Source organism: Leptosomus discolor, chromosome 1 (genome assembly GCF_034619465.1).
Source record: "Leptosomus discolor isolate bLepDis1 chromosome 1, bLepDis1.hap2, whole genome shotgun sequence".
In the NCBI taxonomy this organism is placed as follows: Eukaryota; Metazoa; Chordata; class Aves; order Leptosomiformes; family Leptosomidae; genus Leptosomus; species Leptosomus discolor.
The window spans coordinates 157,764,147-157,784,761 of NC_141391.1; the positions used below are offsets into that span (position 1 = coordinate 157,764,147).

A 20,615-nucleotide genomic window follows, 5' to 3' on the forward strand; every position below is an offset into this window, starting at 1 on the left:
ACTGAACAAACAAAACCAACCATTCCGGAACTCCACCAGTCCTTCCCCTCAAATGTGCCCTTCCTTCCAGTCCACGACTATTTTGGCAGTCCATCATCTCTTCTGTGTCCAAGAGGAGTTTTCACATCTCCACGCAAGAGAGGAGAAAACACACACAACGCTTATGAGAACAAGTACGAATTACATCTAAATCAAGATAACAGATTTAAGTGACTTAAATAAAATACATATATATTCAAAAAAGAAAAAAAAAAATATATATGCATTTGCCAACTTTAGAGAGAAGCTGCCAAGTGTTTATTTGATCTGAACTGTGTCTTGTAGTATAGGTATTCTGAATGTACCAGTGCACAGCTGGTCTGACCAGCCAGGAAGTTCATGCTGCAAAGGAGTCCTTCTTGGATAAAACGTGTAATCAGGCTCATAGTTCAAGAGACAACTCAATGACGCCATGTAGATATCCGCAAATCTAGAGAGACGTCTTAGGAAATAAGTTGGATTCTCATCAGTTCTGAACAAGCTTCCAAATTGTGCGTTGAAGAAATTCCTGTTCATCTCCCTGTCCCCCAAAAAAAAAGAAAAGAAAGAGAATGAAACCAACATACCTGCACACACCTCTCCACCAGCGAGCATCCAGAACCTGAAGCAAAGCGTTCCTATGACCTGTTCTATGTGTTATTCTCTTGCCATTGCGCTTCAAAACACTTATACGCATCCTATAAGAAATTTTTGCACCTCTTGCACATACGTAGCCCAGATCTACCAATCACAGTAGCGAACAGAAGAGCTTCACGCTTCTGCCACTAAAACCAGTGATAAGTTGCTTCTAACTCCAGAAACAAGACATCTCAAGCTTTCCTTTCTAGAGATTGTGAAAGAAGACTTTTGCCCTCATCTAAACGCTAACGACATCCACTTGTCCCAAAGATAAAAGACTCTTTACAAAACCGTGAAGAATTGGCTTAGTGTACACAAAAAGCTTAAACGCATCTTGGAATTAACTTCTGTTATTAGTCACTGCCAAGTATCATTCCCACTTCATTTACTTCCACATTTGTGGGGAAGGCTGCTGGTGGTACAGCTGCTGGCCTTGCAAACTGTGCACTTCACACACCCTGCGTTTAGGGATTGCTCCTTCATGACAGCAGATTTTCGGGAGTTTTAGCCCAATTACCTATCTTTGTGACATCCACTGCTAAGTCCAATCTAGTGCACAGCCTAGTTTCTGCATATTCTAAAATGTAGTGTATGTAATCTGAAGAAATCATCTTAAAGAAACTCAAAAAGTGACCTAAGTCTTAATACAGGAACACATTTTTAAAATCATGCAGAAGTGAAGCTGTCTAATCAATAGCAACAGAGACAGCTGAACATAGCGGGACAGGAGAACGGAGATGAGAAGGTAAAGTATTTGATATCATGTTACCCTTTCATGCAGAAAATTAACATCTGTTCCAAAGAAGGAGAACAGGGAAAAGGGATTCATACGCACGAAGGGTCAGAGGGGAGAAGAGCTGCACAAGAGACAAGTGGAATATTGCTTTACACAGATGATTTTAGAAAGTCTGTAACTACCAGGGAATATAAATCAGGAATGGAGAGAAATTCTAAAGAAACCTTCAGAAGACATCACATACAACACTTGGCAATCATAAAGCATATTGCAAATTCTTCATCTGCCGTGCCTTACCTCATTTCCTTTCTTTCCTTCTTCCATTCTTCTAAAATCATTTGCGAATCAGGATCACGGTGAACCTGGAATGTGAAGTATGGATAACAGGTAACTAAGGACACCCTCGTAAATAAGCCGTTCCATTAATAAACCCTTATCAGCTAACAGGACAAGAGCAACACTCCAGAGATCACTATACAGAAGTTACCCACACGCATTTTAAACAACCAAAAGGAGGAACCAATCCAGGCTCACCAGTGAAGGAAGGGGACAAGATTTTGACAAAAGTCTGACTAACTAGACATGCAAATAATTGCATTTTTCTGATCTACAGTCAAAGTGGTGAACTTTAATGAGACAGAAAGCACTTGCCACTTCAATGTCCAGCATTTAGAAACGTGTCTGAATCCCTTCAGCTATACAGGGCCGATTACACAGACACAGAACAAACCTGCATGTGTTCCAGTAATCCTGTCAAGGTTTGCAGCCAGGTCATGGTTTGAATGTACTTCTCTGTGTTCATGATTTTAATCTCTGATCGTAACTCTGGAATAATTGCTCCAGTACGCCAGCCATGCTTCAGGGTCAAATCCTATTTACCAAGAATTACAAAATACAAGCATTAGTTTTAAAAAGAACTACTTAAAAGAACTGAAGAATTTGACCATTGTTTATTAAGCTTCAAATCCCACGTTTTTAGAGAGAGAGAGAGAGATAAAGAACACGTAAGCACTTGCAAATAAGCTCTAATTCATTAAGTTCAAAATAAACAGTAGGAAATTCCTCTTGTAGATGAGACCTCTGCTGCTGTCAAGAGTATCCGAAGGAAACCTTTCAGGACCCCCAGCTATTCAAGTTCCTCCTGACAAGTACAGGATGAGGCTGCTGCCACCTGTGCTCTCTCCTCCATTGTGCCAGAGAACAGAGCTGTGTCCTCCTTCCTTTGGCCCTCAGCCTTCTGAAGCACTCAAACTTACTTTTCTTTTTAAAAGCAGATTGGGGTAAAAATGTTAACACTGCTGCTGCGGAAACACGTCACCACAGCTTGGCAGTGGAAAGTCATACCCAGGCATTCATACACAATCGGTTACAAAAGAGTTAAGCGACAGTCACTTACTCAAAAGTTACAGCTACAAGTGCATTTGTTCATAAGGTAGTAAGAAAACGCCTGGATAGCGGGGCTACAAACAATAGCAAGATCTCAGGAAGAAAGAAAGTTTACCCTCAGTGACAGGAAGATTGCCTCCTGCATTCAAAACAGAAGTTCATTCAGCTCTTATTACACTTGGTAGTAAATGTCACCCAAACCAGCCACATCCTCTACGTTTGGATATCTGTGTTTACTCTCCATTACATCTGACACAATCAGTATCTGGATCAGGAATACAAACTCTCACATTCCTGAGCACAGTTTGTAAACAAGTTAAATGAGTCAGGTGGAAAATATGGTCGGCTTTTTATGGCACCGATTTTCTTCACTGCAAGAAGAGCAATATGGCTTAAACTACCAACCCAAATCTAGTTGTATTTAGAAATTTCAAATTAAAAGTGTGTTATATTGAATAACTGGAGAGAATGAGAGGAAAACTAACAAAATGCCTCGTCTTTCATCCTATTTTGTGAAAGTAGACTACTTACTGCCAAGTCACTGTAAATGTGATCACCAAAGTAGAGAACCTTAGAGCCCCTCCAGCCAGTAAGCTTCAGAAATTCGTACAAGTTACCCTGCGGAAACAATGACATGTACATTGTAGCAGCATGCAACTTGCACCTTCACAGGCATGAAAAAGGAATTTAGTACACCCCTAAAAATATTTTCGCATCAAGAATCGTGTCGTCAGTTTGTATCTCATGAACCGTAAATTTTACAGGCAATTTCAGTAATACTATCACTTCAAGAGGCAAGTAAACTGCAGACATACAATATCAACAATGAATATGTACACTTCAGTCATTAAAATGACTCTCTTAAAGAGCATACCTACTTTTTATAAGCCTTTATGATAGCTAAAGAAGCTTGGGATTCTAGGAAATGGGTATTAAATTTGAACTGAAAGAGTTTATTGAAAGCATACCGGAAAGGGTTCATTGAAAGCATACCTGTTTGTAAATCTGACCTTTCTGCAGCTTGTGAATTTTGTCCCAAAGCAACACTCCCCTTTCATTCACTTTCCGAAACGGTCTAGAAAATAATTGTACACAATTGTTACATTGCTGTAGAAAATCTGTCACTTTTTAGGAGGAGAGCAAAATTTTAATATTAAAAACATTAGTCTTTCAAAAGGAAAACATGCTCTGTAGCATCTGAACATTTTGTAATAGAAAAAGCAAAGCTCCAGAACTCCCGCTTTAGCCAGTGAAATGCAATGTATCTATGCAGTGTACCTATGGTGTTTACAAAGAAGTTTGAGAACAACTGTTGAGAACCAAGGCAGGGATCCCAGACAGAGAGGAAGAAACTGTGTGACTTGTCTGCCATTAAGAAGGAGAGAACACCAAAAAAGTGAAGATGTTTAAAAATCTTGCCCAATACCTCATTTTGAACAACAGAACTGAAGAAGAAGGGGGCAGAGGACTGGCGGCAAGACGTACAGCAAATTCTTTTTAAAATTAAATGAAAAAGAGTAAAGCGAAGAAAAAAAAAAAAATCCCACCTCCCTCTACCTCACTTTCGAATCACAAGTACATGCAAAGGAATAGGTCTTTCTCAAGTGTAAGAGTAGTGCAAACGTGCTCCAAATGTGTTTACTTAATTAAATGACTAGTCCAAATACCCCAGTCTGTAAGCCAGTCTGCCTTTTAAATACCATGTGTGACGGAAAAAAAAGCAGAAGCAATGAGAGACATTTCCAGATAAGTGGCTGATTCTGAAAGGCACCATAATGTCTCAGGTTTATTAGGAAAGGAACACACTTCACCCACTTACAAGCTAAGATGTTATAAACAGCTGCCGTGACCCTAACTCAGTCCAGTAGACCTGTAATAGCTACTGGAACTTTCTTCGGTAAGAAATGGTAAATATTTGGACTTCAGAATTGGGTGTCGCTGCATTCTGTAATGACCTTAAACAGGATTTCATCAAATATAATTTCATTTTACACTGCACCCAAATTAAAATATTTCACAACATGCTCTATGGCCTTATATGGAATAAGCTGCTTGAACCACACTTTACTGACTAAATACCCACCTCCGCTTATCATTGAAAAAGTTTGGCTTATCAGCCTGTACAATGACTACATCGAAGAGATCCCTCCAGTCCTTGCCAACTATGAACTTCATGCCTTTGTCCCTAAAAAGGACAGAAGGGTATTAACAGTGAAGTGTAACAGAAGTTCAGTTATCTGTGCAATATAATGAATTACATTCAAGAGTCTCATCCTTCCCGTCGTTTAAAAACTTATAGTCGAACAGCAAGCACTTGTTCACTCACACGAAGCTGCTGGGGCTGTTTGTGATGAGAAACATCTTCTTGCCATGATCAGCCAGCTTTGCTAACACCGCACGAGTTTGTTCGGCATAGCAGATGTACTTCTCTGTGAGGATCGGGGAAAATACAATATTAACTGAAAAGGCTTTTCACAAGAATTTTCTCTGCATTCAACCAAGGGTTCAGAACATGAGATTATACTTAAGAAAGGCACCTTAGACAAATGGAAATAACTCTTTCAAGCTTCAACATTTAGAAATTGTAATCTTAAATAAGGAAGACAGAAAGGCCATTATACTCTCAGTGAAAAAAGCTCTGATAGATGATCTCATTACTACTTACCAATATCTGCTTCGATTGCTCTGTACATTATTCCTTTGATGTGGACATCCCTGATTGAATCCTGTCAGGAAAGCAACAGAGCAGTAAAGAACTGAAAAATCTTTTCAAGTATAAAACCCACGTTCCCTGCATAGCAGTAGTGATTTGTTTTTAAAACAATTCCTTTCTCCGGATTACACTTTCAATTTTACAGAAATGTCATGTGATGTTCACTACATATATATGTCACCACTAGACAAAGAGTAAGCCTGTCCTCCAAGAATCTAACTTCATACTTTTGGGAAGTACAGAACTGTATATAGCACAGGGGCTGTTTTACATCACAACTGTGAAAGGGTTCTCAGTAGGGTGAAGTGGGGAGAAAGCCCTCTGCAAAAGCAGAGTCATCACAGCTTTACAATAACCTTTGGAGCAGAACACATTCCTTTCCTCTTGCAAAAAAAAAAAAAAAAAAAAAAAAAGCTTTAAGTCAGGCAGATTTTAGATTACGGTCACTCACAAATGCCCTGGCTATTTAAAAAGGAACTCTATGAACAGATGAAAGCAGCTAAATGCTTAAGCGAAGTACTCATAAGGTGCTCTGAAGGCATTTGGCAGCTCTCCTGAGCCAGCTGCCCACCAAACAGCTTTGTTTATGACAGTGGTACTGCCATTTTGGTACTTGCATGGGGTACGTCCTAAAAATCCTCAAAAAATGCCACTATACGGTTTCCATGATGCTGGGAATGCTGAGCAGTACAGAAGTTTCTACAAGCACTTCAGCAGAAAACACCAAAACTACCCTTCTGACTCTATGTAACCATAGGCAAAAGGGAAAATTACTCTGGAGGTCAAAAGTTTCTTAAAACCCATCTGATCTACTTGGGAAAGTGAGAATTGCAACATTCAAGTGCATCACGTATGCTGAACAACTACACAAGTTTAATACATGTCAGCAACGGCCCAGGAAAAGGTTTTTGGATAGAAAACCTGTGCAGACAAATACCACCAACTTGGGCACGGCCTCTTCTGTTCTTAAATAACCATGACATAAAATTATCTCCTCTGCAGGATACACCCTGAGGAATTGAGAGGGTCAAATTACTTTAGTCATTATTACTAGATTTCTTTGTAAGAGGAAGAGAAGAAAGCAGGCAAAATAGATATGCCAAAAGCAAGAGAGAGCAAATGATCGTACCCTAGTGAAGATACAGAGGCAGTACAACTGAAAGCTCCAAGCTGGAATTCCCTATAGCCTCTGAAAATTCTTGCTAGTGAGAAAAGTATACAGTTAACAGCAATCAAAATAAGTTTTATTGACGTACAAGAACTTCTTCACTTTCCCCTTATCAACCCCTCAAACCTACAAAAAAAGCAACAGCCCTAGAACATCAGATTTAAAACAAATTTCAAATTATTCCATTTTCTTTTCCAAGGTCTTGTGTTTTCATGGTTGTATAGCCATAATTACTTTATACAAAACCTAAAGTTGAGGTATTTCACTGGAGCTAACACAACAGGTTGAAGTTTCCTAAATTGCTCAGAGAGAAGACGCACAAACATAGAGGTTCACCTAAACCTTCAAAGCTAGTACCTTGACATCTTTGTACAGATGAACAGGCTCGTAGTCTATGTTGTTTTTCAGAAAATATTCATTCACACAAGAAAGCAGTGTCATTTCTGGCAAGGAAAATATATCCATGAATTGCTTCATTGTATTTCCTTGTGAGCTCTACAAGAATGGAAAGAAAAAAGAAGAAAAAAGGTCAGGCATTTCTCAGATTAGAACCAGTCATTCAGTATAAACACTTCAGCTTACTTGCAGATATTCAGCTTCCGCCATCACTGCTTGCATTGCTTTAGATTCTTTTTGAACTAACAGACTTTCACTAACAACTCCAACAAAAGCATTGGCTTTATTCTAAGAATCAATCATGACTCATTACTCTTAAGAGCAGTATTTTAAGTCATAAACACATAAAAAACAGCACTCAGCTAAAAATCAAGAGAAGGACTTAGAGGCCTTCACTGGAAGTCTGCACTTCTATAAATAAGAGGTACTGGGTATCGTGATGGGGGGTGGAGGTTTGGTCATTCATTCGAGGTTTTTTGTTTGTTTTGGTTTTTTAATAAGTGGAACACTGATTACAACAGCAAAACAATTTACCTCCTTGAAAAGAGATAATAAAAAGTTGTAACAATCTACAGTAACTAATGCAGTAACAGAGGAAAAGATTTCTAGTCTGCATAAGCTGTAACTATAGTTAAGTTTTACAAAAGTAGAGAATCTCATTATACAAGAGCAAATACAAACCAAATACTTCACCAGAAGAAGAGAGGTAAAGCAACCAGCTCACTACTGGTCAAGATCACAGACACACAGAACAGTTGAGGTTGGAAGGGACCTCTGGAGGTCACCTTGTCCAAATCCCCAGCTCAAGCAGGGCCACCTAGAGCCAGTTGCCCAGGACCACATCTAGGCAGCTCCAAGGATGGAGACTCCACAACCTCCCTGGGCAATCAACCTCTGCCAGTGCTCAGTCACCCGCACGGTAAAGGAAGTGTTTCCTGATGTTCAGAGGGAACCTCCTCTGTTTCAGTCTGTGCCCACAACCTCTTGTCCTGTCACTGTCCTTCCGAAGATCAAAGAAAGCATAGACCTGCAGAGACCAAGGTATCCCACAGGGTATGCCAGGGTGATACTCAGAACTGCCGCAGAGAACAGATTTGGGATTTCTAAGTTCAGCTCCTTAAAGCAAGAATAAGCGCAAGAACAACAAAATGCTCCACAGCACAAAGAAGGGCCTTTCATGTCAGCGTAGAATTAACATGCAGAAGTAAAAGTGGAAAATAAACTTGTTTTTTACTAAAAAGGCAGCACCATTCTTCATTTCAGCAAGAGGAAGGAACCTACCAGCAAGAAGATCAACTTTCCCCACAAAGTCAAATCCTAAACTTAAAAAAGTTTTATCTTTTATCATTCTTTTCTCAAATCCTCTTACTGTCACTCTGCCAGTTTGTATGCAAGAGATGCTTCCATACATTTACTTGCTGCTACATCAGCTGAGCCATTAGACCACCAGGAAGAAGTACATAGCCGGGCTAAGGCACCAGATATGGTTCATTTCCCAGCATTTATCAGATTTGCTGTGCAACACTGAGCAAGTCACTTGATTTTTCTATGTTTCACTTCTCTCTCTGTTTGACTGGGCAAGGGAACAGCGGAAGAAGAAACTACAGCGAGTACGAGAAAGGAAAGATATTTGTCACTTTAGAGGGCAAACTTCACAACTAGCACTATAAGTCAATCACATATTGAGAAAACAATAACTGCCAATAAGAACAAGAACAAAATGCAAGCATCGCTACCCCCACCCCACCAAAAAGAATAAAAAATTTTAAAGAGCAGTTTGTGGCTTTACCTTTCCATAAAAGTCACTCATTTGTTCTAAAGGGACATGGGAACCATCATACATTGCAATGACTTCCTCATCTGGGACAACACTGAGGCCTCTGGAAAACAACATTAGCTTTAATTAAAAAGTCAGATTAAAATTTTCAAGTAATTACTAAATTAAAGTCTGACAGATTAACACGTAGATCCGGAGCTTACTAAAATACTAATAATGTCATAGGAACACTTTACTCTGTAAGTTAAAACAGCATCTTTCCTTACAGAACAAGTAATATTTTAACAGGCTGACGCACATGGAACACATTCAAATTTTAAGTCCTTTTTACTTTCTTAAGGGAAAAGAGCTAATTAGTCTCCATTGAAATTATGCCTCAAGGGCTTATAAGAAGTAGTTAGAGCTTCCAGTTTCTTAACACAAAGTAATTCCTCACTCTGCCTTTGTTTCATAGAGCACTGATGGTGTGATAGTGTTTAAACCGGATTATTCTGCAGCATGACCTTGAAGACTCAAGGGAAAGAAAAAGATACACAACCTTTAACTAAGTAAGAATTTCTCTTAAACTGTATCAACAGTTCAGTTTCCCAAAATTTAAGATTACTTGAAGGACTGTTGACAAATAATTGAAATGTAAAAATATAACAACAAATGGGGAAGAAGGAGACATCAGCTCTCCCCAGAGTTTCTTTATCAACTACTAAGATATTAAAAGCTTTGCTTCAGTTTGGTTTTGAATGTTTACAGTATCAAGCATCTTGCACTAAAGCATCTAAAATACTGCAGGCATGCAAACATCCTCACCAGAGCACACAGAAGTGTTGAGATTTTGTTTAAGACTGAAGAACACAAATGAAAAACAGATCATCTGGTCCCTTTTTTCCAAGCCTACTTATAGTGCTTTGCAGCCTTGTAAGACAGACAGTTACTTCAGTACCTCTTTTTCTTGGTCTTACCCCGAAGTGTTGCAAGGCATTAAAAGCGAATTAATTAATTCATTATTAAGCCTAGTACTTTCAGTGTTTAGCATCCACACCAGCTTTGCAGTGGAAGGGCGTGATACATGAACGTCCTCAGAGCTGCCGTGGCAGCACAGTCCCACGTTAACGAGCTCCTTTACCGCACTTCTCAATGCTACATCGACTTGTACACAGCTCTGTGCTACTGCTGGTCGGACTCCAGCATTCCAGTTAGGATTGTGCACAAACAGGGTAGATAACACTTTGGTTTTGTAACATACAGAGTTCAGCGTCACCCACTCCACAGCAGAAAACACAAAGAAATACAACCAAAAATGTTAAACATATACCAGGTAATACGATCAGAATTCAGGACCAACTCACCTTCTAGTCTGCGGGCAGCTATGCCAAGCAGTATTTGAATACTGCTAAAGAAAACACTTGTGGATCAGGAGCTACTTAAGCACAAGTCAAGAGAGGACAATAGACATATGTGAAATCCAGAGAGGAAAGGTGACTGTGTAGGCAAAGCTGCAGATTAGTTTCACCAGCAGACTCACAGTCTTGACACAGTTCACAGCCCAGCTGTACAACTACAAAGTTTATTTTATTCCACTGATGACACGGACAGACGGCACTAAAAGCATCACAGTTCTCCTACAGCAGCGCTCCCACTGCTGCTCTAGGAGACATGCACTGTTAGAGGGATATCAGTATTGCTTACACCTCTCACTGCCAATGAGGCTGTAAGCTTGGGCAAGTCCTGCTGCCTTCAGCCATGTAACTGACCCACACACATACAGAACACACAGAAAGTTAAAACCAGGAGCTACAGATAGGCAGCAACTGACAGCAAAGCTCGGCGTTGGTATAGAAGAGAAAGACAATCTTACTTTAAACAAAATTAAGAGAAAGCATAAAGTGAAACGGTAGCTTTCGTTCTCGCCTTCACACGTGCTCACAAGTATCAAGCCATGTAGCCTAGCAGTCTGTCCAGAATTACTTCAGGTGACATGGAGAACAAGGGACACCAGCTCTTCAACAACTCTCAAAACCTCTCTAGAGCTTTGTTGACCTGTCATTATGTGCTGGCTTTGGATGTGCCTTTTGTACTAGGAGCTGACAGCAACTGTAATCTTCTGCCTCTTCGTTCTGTCCTACTCCAAGTCCATAAGGCAACATTGCTGATGGACTCACCACCTATTCATCTTCTCATCTAGGTCACCATACAGTTCCAGTCATACCACTGTTCTTCCTGACATCATCTCTCAAAGCCTTCAGCCTTTTTTTTGCTTCCTCCATGCCCATACGGGTGTTTGAAGAAACAGCATGCAGATGTGAGGATATCCTGGATGAACAACTGATCCAGGCACCACCAATACACGCCATCCTTTAGTCCCTTCTATCAACATTTCTTCTGGTGCTCTCACATATACATGTTTCCCTTCATACCAATCTTAATATTTCTGCTACATACCTCTACAGATAAATGTAGCTTTGATTACCTCACCTAGCCTTTAATCTAGCAAACTATCATTTTTCACAGTGAAAAATATAAAAATGTGACAGCCTTTTTAAACAAACCTTACAATCGCTACCTTCACACTGAGTTCTCTGGTTCCCTCCCAGCCCTGCATAAACAATTCCTTCAAAAACCACAGGAACAGGTTTTGTCAGTTGAAAACACACCATAATTATTCTACATCAGCATGTATAAAATGCATGAATAAATGGTATAAAGTTTCACTCAGACTCCAATGATACATACAGAACACATTGCTTTGGCAGCTTTAGATAGCTACTAACGCTGGACCATGCCATCTTGTTTCCTCTTTCACCTTCCTTCCCTTCCTCTCCACTCTCCCAAATGGCATCTCAGACTAACTCATAAAAGGACAGATCAATGACTATGGCTAAATCATCCACCTATCTGCCCAGCTGTCAAACAAAAAGAAGTAATGAGCATCATCGTTTCATACTATCATACACAGTCCCCCATAGTAAAGCACTCCAAGGTTACGTTATCTTTTGGCCCCAAAAGAAAACTTTTTGTCCAATGACATTAAGAAAGGTGCTCAGGCTTCTTATTTAATTTAAATTTGGTACCAAGTGTGGGGTTCATGTCAGTCAAATGCATATTGCTTCATTACAGCAAACTGAGCCATACCAACAACCCTCCCGTCGAAGATCACACACAGTATGTCTATATCATGTAACCAATTTTGCATCAATTCAGTAAACTCAAAGAGGGTCGGGCTGTGCAGACCCAAAGCAGTTGTGCTCCATTCTGCAAGTATGATGTGGTTGATGTGTCCAAACTTGAAAGCTCTGTGTACACACAGCAAGACCTCTCAAGTGTCTCTACAACCACACCAAAGACACGCTAACAGGCACTCTGTGACAATTATTTACATAGAAAGCAACAGCGGAGAAGTCATCAGCATATTTTTAGATGTCTTTCAGCACAATTTAACAGCCGGAAACAAAGTGAGTCAGCACTATGTGACCAGCCAGCTTGCCAGCTTCCCCAGCTCTGAACTGGGAAATCAGCTGTACCCTATCAGTCAGCAAACGTGTGCGCGCGTCTGCGTGTACACACAGAGGTGCAAAGACACCCCCTTCCAGTAAGGCTGCAATGTTCATTCATGTCTGCGCTTGTCAGGGCACCGCCCCTGACACGAACCTAAGATGCACACTAATAAATGCAACTAGGGGATTCAAAAAATAAGAGCATACATTTTTATTATAAATAGGAAATCATTTTACCCACCTGTAAACTGTTCCCAGCTGAATATAATGAAAAGCATCAATTTTCATTAATAATGCCTTGCAGGGGAGAAAAATAAAATATTAGTTTTTATCACATCAACTACTTGACATGAAATCATAAAAATCAAAGCAATTTTTGCCTATAAACTTTTTGTCTCAAGAATGCCCAAGCACCATCACTTAAACTTCCTTTATAGCTTCCAAAACACTTTCATCAATGGCTTTTACCTAGGGCTTGCCAAATCACCAAGGAAACTTTGTCCAGTGAGCCGATTTACATCATGAAGAAATAACTTCTCCTACTAGCAGACGCCTGCTTAGGTTTATTCTGCTGCACTCTAAGTTGTCTTCCTCTGTTCACCATGAGAACAAAACACCCAAAACATTTTATATTTAAGAGCTATTAAAAAAATAAATAAATAAAAATCAAGCCTGCTATGAAAGAGGAAAAATATGAAACAAAATCTTTACACATCAAGGTGGAGTGAAAAGTTGAAAGACTTAAAAGCCCTGTTTGTTTTCTTTGGCTAGGTTCTCAGCACTACATAACTGATCACAAAGTTACTTATACATACCCGGTGCACATCATAATGAAGTCCTCTGATGGCAAAATTAGGATCATAATCGTATTTTCTTATTTCTGCAGGATACTAAGAAAAGAGCACAATGATTTTATTTTAAATCCACAACAAAAAAAACAAATAAAAATTGTTTCTGCAGAATTTTAAAAGCATAAGTTTCTTATGCTTCTCATTTTCACTAGTCATCAAGAGGCTTTTTGATGGGTTGGTGCAATTTGCAGAAACGTACATACAGTGCGAGACAAGTCAACTTTTTTCCAAAATCCAAGGTCATTCTTTTAAACCTAAGTCAAGCACGGTACCTGAAGTTGGACATCTAGGTACTCTGTAGTAGTGATCACCTTTGAACATCAGCCTCTTGTTCAAAAAGCTATTTTAATACATGCACCTTTGAAAACAAATGTTATCATTTTCCTAAAATTTAATAGCTGCACTACCTTGCGTTGTGAAATTTCCCCATGAAACAGACTATAGGAACACAGTTTCCAACTCAGCATTCTAGCCAGAAACCCAAGAACACGCCCCAATTTACAGAGATACTTGAACTTTACTACTCACTTCTACTGAAAGAAAAAGTAATACATCATCAATATTAATAGAAGCAAAAAGATCTTCAGCATTCTCAAGAAATAAAAGAAACGTAGCTGACTGTTTTGACTCCCTCAGTGTAGATCATACTCCTGATCTTAGATTGTCAAGTTTGAAATGTAGATGCCAGAGGCATTTAAAGATACAGTGCACAGCAAACACACACAGACGGGGAGGAATGAAGAAGAGAATTCACAATGGCTAATGTTACCTGCAGAAGCCAGGGTCCCCTAACAGGGACTTTCCCCAAGGTACAGTGTGTCAAAAAGATCAGATCCTGAAAGCAAGCCGGGCATTAAATGCCATCAGGGTGAGACACTTCAGAAGACACCACAGTGACCCAACTATATTTACCCTGGACAGCATTTTGTTTATATTTATACATTTACCCCTAGACAGCACAGTGTTTAGAGAGGCACATGAATTGTGAAGGTTCTTCATAGATATCATAGATAGCTCACACTGCCTGTTAGAGAGTTTTCCAACATTTTTCAGTACAAACCCATTTTCCATCGATTGTAATTTTGTCCTGCTTTAAGCATAGCTTAGCCATGAAAAAAATACGTTAGGTGCGTGCCTTGGGCAAAGGGGTTTGTTCATTTGTTTTTCAAAACTAAAACGCTTCAGTTCTTTCTGACAAGGCCTGAGAAAACTATCATTTCTTTGATTAACCAACTGAAAGGCAATCCTTCATTTCTCTCCCACAGGCTACAGCAGTCTTAGAACTTGACAAATGCATCTCGGGCACACTCTCCACCTTCTCAACAACAGCATCCATACATATTAGATTATTCAGCTTCAACAGAGGCTCTAGCTACTTTTACAAAAAGTAAGTAACCTGCAATTTCTCCACAAAGTTTTTATCTATGCTGAAGAAGACTTGCTCTGCACTTGCTGCAGGTTGTGTTTGTATTGAACACAGGCATCTCGAGTTAAACAGTCCTTCATCCTAACTTCTGAACTATCACCCCTACTACCACTTCCAGAAAACATGGGGGAGGCTACTGATCTGAATGATGAACAGCATCAGAAGCCTACAGACAAGCTGGGAAGATGTGTAGGTTTGTCCAGGAACATGGTGCAGAAGAGAACAAAGGAAAACACCAGGGGAAGATAAAGAATGCGATCAACTAGAAATAACAGCGTATTGCACGTGCCCCAGAGCATTCTGACTTTTTCAAATTTCTGCATACTTGACTTTCCTACTTTAATTTATTCTACTAGAAGGCTGTCTTTTGGACACATGCCAGTACGTATGAGAAAAAGACTGAGCCTATCTTGGCATACAAACCAAAGCTTCCTTACAAGGCAAACAGAAAAACAAACCAACCTGCACTGTTTTCTTACCCCACGCTTGGTAGGGATACGTACATCTGGACTGAAACAGCAGTCCAGGTAAGGTGGCACAAGGCCTGCACGTTAGGAAAGAAACAAACCCAAGAGCAAGAGTTTACATTCAACACCTGCTGCCACCTCCGAGATTAGCATTAAATTGCCGTTTATTCTCTTGGACACACTTCAAAATTCCTTGCTTCCTACACTGCATTTTGCAGTATCTGATGGATTACCTTACACTGCCATGACCAAAATTGGCCATCTTTTAGGCTGACTGTGACAGTCATTATGGGCAACACTGACTAGAAGTTTTTTCTAATGTTAAAGGCAAGAAAAACACTAACAGTATAAGCAGCTACAGAGATAGCATTAATAAAAACTGTTGTCCCTCAAAAAATTCCAACAGGAGATGATATATTTCAATAAGCTGCCTCAAAAAGTAATTACAGCTTCATTTACTAGAACTCAAGAGATCTGAATCAAGACAAACTGGAAAGTTATTACTACCTGAATTCATTCAAATAGTAAAGACAGAGCACCATCTGAATTAATCTTGACTCCTACAGTAACATTGGTTTTTGCAAGAACTGTACAGCTTTAATAAAGTGTATCTACATATCCTACAGAAATTGCTACTAAAATATTAAGAGGATCAAGATGTGTATGCTTGTAGCACCCATAAAGTTTTGTTTGTTCTTCCAGGGATATTTATAGATGTTTATATATAGCTCCTAACCTTTAGATTCAAATATGAAAGTAGAATACCACCACCCATTCAGATTTAGGTTGTATAAAATACACAAGCAGTTTTATTAATTAAGTTACTCTGTGGACTTTCTGTCTCTTATTTTCCTGCAAGTCCTACAGTTCAATAAACTTGGCTTCATCCAGCCCACATTTTCTTTGATCTTTTTCCTTGCAATACCTTCCATTTCCCAAGTCACCCATCTCCCCCCCACTTCCTGACACAACGTAACTTCTCCCATCCCCAAACTACACAACAACCAGCTCCAAGCTGCTTGGATGTCAACCGGTCACCAATGCAAACACACTGTTTGGTGAGGCAAGAGGGCAGTGCTCCCTCTTAGTGGGCTACTGAGCTGAACACTTGGGTCCCTCTTGTCTCCAGCCTCTGATTACAGCGTCACCGCACACGCTGCCCCTTCAGCTAACTCAGCTGAAACACCAGGCGCGTACAGAGTGCCTCGCAAGCACCCAGTGCAATCAGAGACCTCCTAAGAAGTCAGGCTAAAAATATTTCATACGGAAATTAATCACTGCACTCACAGCAATGCATAAAACAGAGTAACGGCAACTTTTAAGCTTCTCATTTATTCAGGTGAGTCCAATAATTGACAATCAGGAAAAAAAACAAAAGACCACTCCACCACCACCAAATTAAAAAATAAACCAAATAAAAACTCCATTCCTTAACAGTGGTCAGATTGTGCTCTGCTCAAAACTGCAGCTGAGAATAAACCAGGACTTCCGTGGTTCACATGTAGCTGTTGTACAAAATGTCTTATAAGGGAGCCAAGCTAGAACTGATGCATGAAAAGATGAGTTATGCCCCTCTCAGTCAGAAATTACATACTATACTCTTTATTCATAACTTTATTGTTATTCCATTAATTTTACTTACCCGATGCTCATTAATAAGAAGATCTCGAGCAGCATTGAAGATCAGTGTGTGTAGATGTTTAGAATAAAAGACCAACGTGTAGTCGTAATCAAAACCATAAATTTCAATGTCTGACAGGCTCATTTCGTTGTTTGAAAAAATAGCATCCGGATTCAGCATATTACTCATAATCGAAGGAACCAACTCTGGGAACAGGAGAGAGGAAAAAAAAGCTGTATCAGCCTTATAGTTTTATTTAAATGAACACACTGAAATCCACTAGCGATTTCTAAATATATATAAATGATGATGGAAACTACCAAACTAATGCACACTAAGCAGCTAATCCTTAACAATACAGTGCTATTGAAAATGCTGTCCCTAACTTGTCTCAGTGACCTATAGTTTGCATTTGAAACACATTTTTCTCTGTACAGTAAAAGTAACAGAGAAGATGCATTTTGGCATCTTGCTCATCAGACAGCCCCAGATTCCATATATAATTTTTTGATAACTCCATTAACTCCTTTATTACTGCTTTCAAAAATTAACTTTGGAGTTGGAGGAGGATATTATCATTATTATTATTATTATTACAGGAGCCTTGTCTTCTCCTCCTGTTATTTGGTCCAGCTTCTGCCCTAGAAGCAGAACTGACATTGTTTTAATCTGACATTATTACTTTAATTTCTTTCACTTCACCATTTCAAGGTTACCACATTACTCAATTTCAGCTCAAATAAGTAAAATTTATGTGATCGTCATACTTTTCAAACAACAGTTACACACACATTGCTACACTTACTAACCTCCTAGCAAATCAGGAAATGAAAAATATTCTGCTTATTCTCTACACACACATACCTAGTGTGTCTATATCACTTCCATTTTTAAGGGTATGCTTCTCTTGGTATTTGTTTGAGAAGTATTCTGAGAAGTTAAGACCACTTACATAGAGCCATAACACCTTAAGTAACTTCAGGACCAACATCAGTATTAAGGATGTTTGTATTTCTTGTTTGGAAATCTTGAGAGCACAACATTAGGAGGCTAAATGTTACCCTCCTGGAAGCATAAAACACGAGCATGTTTTCCTTCCTTCCCTTCCCATATATTATCTTTAAAATCCTGCCTTTCCTATTAGTGGAAAAAAAAAAAAAGAGGAGCTTTCATCTCAAATCTGTGCTTGGAAGCATAAGTTTAAAGGGAATATGCTTTGTTTGGTTACTTTCTACATACAAGTCTATTAGGAACTAGTCAAGCTTATCTCAATGCCTTCAGCTCTGAGGACAGATTTGCTACGTGCTCCACCATAGGAGGAGGCCATCTCAACAGGTAGGTGTGGGGACTCCAGATCCGTTAGAAAGATTGTGCTCCATTTTGAAAACTCTGGCCAACTCGTAGAAAGTGAAATAACATTTCTTTTGTAAAAGCAATGCCTTACACTGCTCGACAGTTGACAAGCAGATACAATAAGAAACTTACACAGATAAGGAGGTAATCTGAAACCATTCAACTTTACCAGATGCAGATACCGAAGTCTTTTAATTTTTGAGAGAAAGAACAGCAATTTCACTGAGTTTAATTTCAAGTTTCAAATAAAGTCCAGCATCTCTCTCATCAAAAAAAGGTCCCAAGAGCTTCCCATGCTTAAGCTGGCGTGAAAAGCTTTATCTTTCGTTTCAAGGACCTTAACAAAATAAGCCTCAAATGAAATATTAATTCCAACTATCTCCAGTCACTGCTAACAGTAATATAGGAGATAAATGCTCAGTTGAGGTAACAAACTAATCAAATGCGATTTGACATGCTACTATTAAAGCAAATACTCTTACTCTATAAAAAGGTCCATGAATTACCTAATTAACTTGAGGTCATAACCATAGTTTTGGGTGAACCTCCAAAATCACATTACAACACCCATTTCTGTATTAAAGATTTTTTTTCAAATGTCAATTGTGCAGCCTGGTGAGTCAACACTTATTTTTAAAAATAAAGATATTTATATATCTATATATAGATACAGAGATAAAGATATTGCAGATCAAAAATGGCTTGACTAGTGCCTGTCTGAAAACAGGCAGTATAAACCCTTTGTAGCTATTAGACATTCTGGCTGGCAGGCAGCATCCCAAGTGCTATAAACCTTGGGTCAAAAATCAGGACAGCTTTGTCATCCTAACACTGTAACTAAGAGAAATGTCACATACTTGAAGCCATTGGGTGACTTAAACTGTAATAAAATATTCTGAATTATTCCAAAAGCACTTGCTTCATCTTTCACCAATCCACATCCACTGACTGACTTGTTTTCTCCTAACATTACCCTATTCTCTAACCTCAGTTCTCAAGTATTATTTGGGTGTGGTTTAGAATAAGAAAAAGTTAACTCCAAAAGACAGGAAAAGAAAAAAAAGATTCAAAATAAAAGATATTTATTCTGTTTCTCCCATCCCTTATCCCAACCTCCAAAGTCCATAGCATTCTTCTGAGATCTCTAACACGGCTTCTTATTTCACTTGTGAAATGCTGCCACTACTTTCTGTTTGCAAACTCTATGTTTGCGCCCAGCATGGTAAAGCTCCAGTTCGTGTTCAAGATCCTTAAGTGCAAGATAATACAGTAATTTCTTTTTTTTTCTTTTTTTAAGGGCAAAGCATGCAAGACTGAAGTATTATCCATTGTGACTACACGACAAGCTTTCCCACTTGACGTTGCTGTCTCTTTCACCTCTCTAAAAAGATCACATATTCAAGCACCTTGGCAATAATCTTCCCATCAGAGCAAGGGCAGAAGCAAGCAACCTTCAAACAAGCATTTGGCCCTCAACTTTTTGCCTAGCTGGGCTGAAGAACAGGGCTTCCCAGAGTCATGCACGTATCATTAGCGGTTTACTCCGGCTCCAATGCTTCACGGCATTCTAACAGAACCATAGGCAAAACAAAAGTCATCCAAAACTTCACAGCATTTTAACTTTTTGGGAGAGCAGCCTATTGCAGAAAGCCCCTCAAACAGACGGCCAACTTTCCTTTTTGACATTTGCTTTCTCCACACCACACATACCCCAACGCCAGCCACTTTGCCTGGCCCAAGCTTCGCTGTACGAAAGGCTGCTTCCCCCAAGGCACTCCCCAACAGCTACAGCCCCGCTGGGTCTGACGGGCGGAGGTCTGACGAGCTCGCCCCTTCTTCAGAGCATGGGAAGAAACAGGGGCAGCCGCCCCGAGCACCGCATCTCCACCGGGTGTCCGGCCCTCAGCACCTACCCAGGTGATGGTCTTACCCGCGTTCCCAGTCTGACACTGGGCGAGCACCGGAGACCACCAGAAGGGACAGCGCTTTGGCACCAGAACCGCGATGACCCCAGGAGCGGGCGGCGGCTCCGCCGGTCTCTGCGGGACGGGCCCACGGCCGCTCGCCACGGCGGCCCGCCGGGAGGAAGCCCCGGGTTCGCCCGGCCCCCCCACCCGCGTCTCGCCCCCTGAACCCTCCCCGCTGCCGCAGGGCTCCCACAGGGCGCGCCGTTCCTCCTCCCCGAACGGCCGACACGCATCCCTTCGCTTCGGGACCGGCGGCGCTCCGACCTGCCGCCGGAGGGGGACCGGCACGGCGGGGGAGCCGCTCCGCGGCCGCCCGCGGGCCCCGCGCTCCGGCCCGCCGCTCACCCTTGGTGACCCTCTTGGCCTCCTTGTAGCGTGACCACAGGTAGCTCTTCATGTCGGGCGGCGGCTGCTGCTGCCGCTGCTGCTGCGGGGCCACCGTGCAGTAGGGAGCGGCCCCCGCGGCGGGAAGGGCCCGGCGGCACCGCCGCCCGCCCTCCCGCCCCGCCGCCAGCAGGGACCGCGCCGCCGCCGCCGCCGCCGCTGCCATGCTCCGCGCCGCCGCTCGGCCCCGCCGTGCCGCTCGGCCGCCGCCGGCTGAAGTCACTT

The 20,615-nt window shown here is 40.8% G+C and overlaps 1 protein-coding gene across 1 annotated transcript; it reads right to left on the minus strand.

Annotated features, from left to right (window-relative positions):
• Nucleotides 1-297: 297 nt before the first annotated feature.
• NT5DC3 (5'-nucleotidase domain containing 3) lies at nt 298-20,556 on the minus strand. Its single transcript, XM_086468253.1, has 14 exons — nt 20,352-20,556; nt 16,708-16,892; nt 13,137-13,211; nt 12,563-12,618; nt 8,846-8,936; nt 7,018-7,155; nt 5,445-5,505; nt 5,106-5,208; nt 4,863-4,964; nt 3,773-3,854; nt 3,311-3,397; nt 2,124-2,264; nt 1,691-1,755; nt 298-559 (listed from the first exon to the last, which is right to left on the minus strand). Exons 1-14 carry the CDS (start codon nt 20,554-20,556, stop codon nt 298-300), a joined length of 1,653 nt encoding a protein of 550 aa, XP_086324379.1.
• Between the last annotated feature and the right edge of the window lie 59 nt (nt 20,557-20,615).

Excerpts from the sequence above, each read along its gene's own strand:
- NT5DC3 (XM_086468253.1), bottom strand. The coding sequence starts at position 20,556 with ATGGCAGCGGCGGCGGCGGCGGCGGCGCGGTCCCTGCTGGCGGCGGGG. Across the intron at positions 16,893-20,351 it reads GGCCAAGAGGGTCACCAAGG|AGTTGGTTCCTTCGATTATG; the intron begins GTGAGCGGCGGG and ends TCCTGTTCCCAG. Across the intron at positions 13,212-16,707 it reads TTCTTATTAATGAGCATCGG|TATCCTGCAGAAATAAGAAA; the intron begins GTAAGTAAAATT and ends CTCTTTTCTTAG.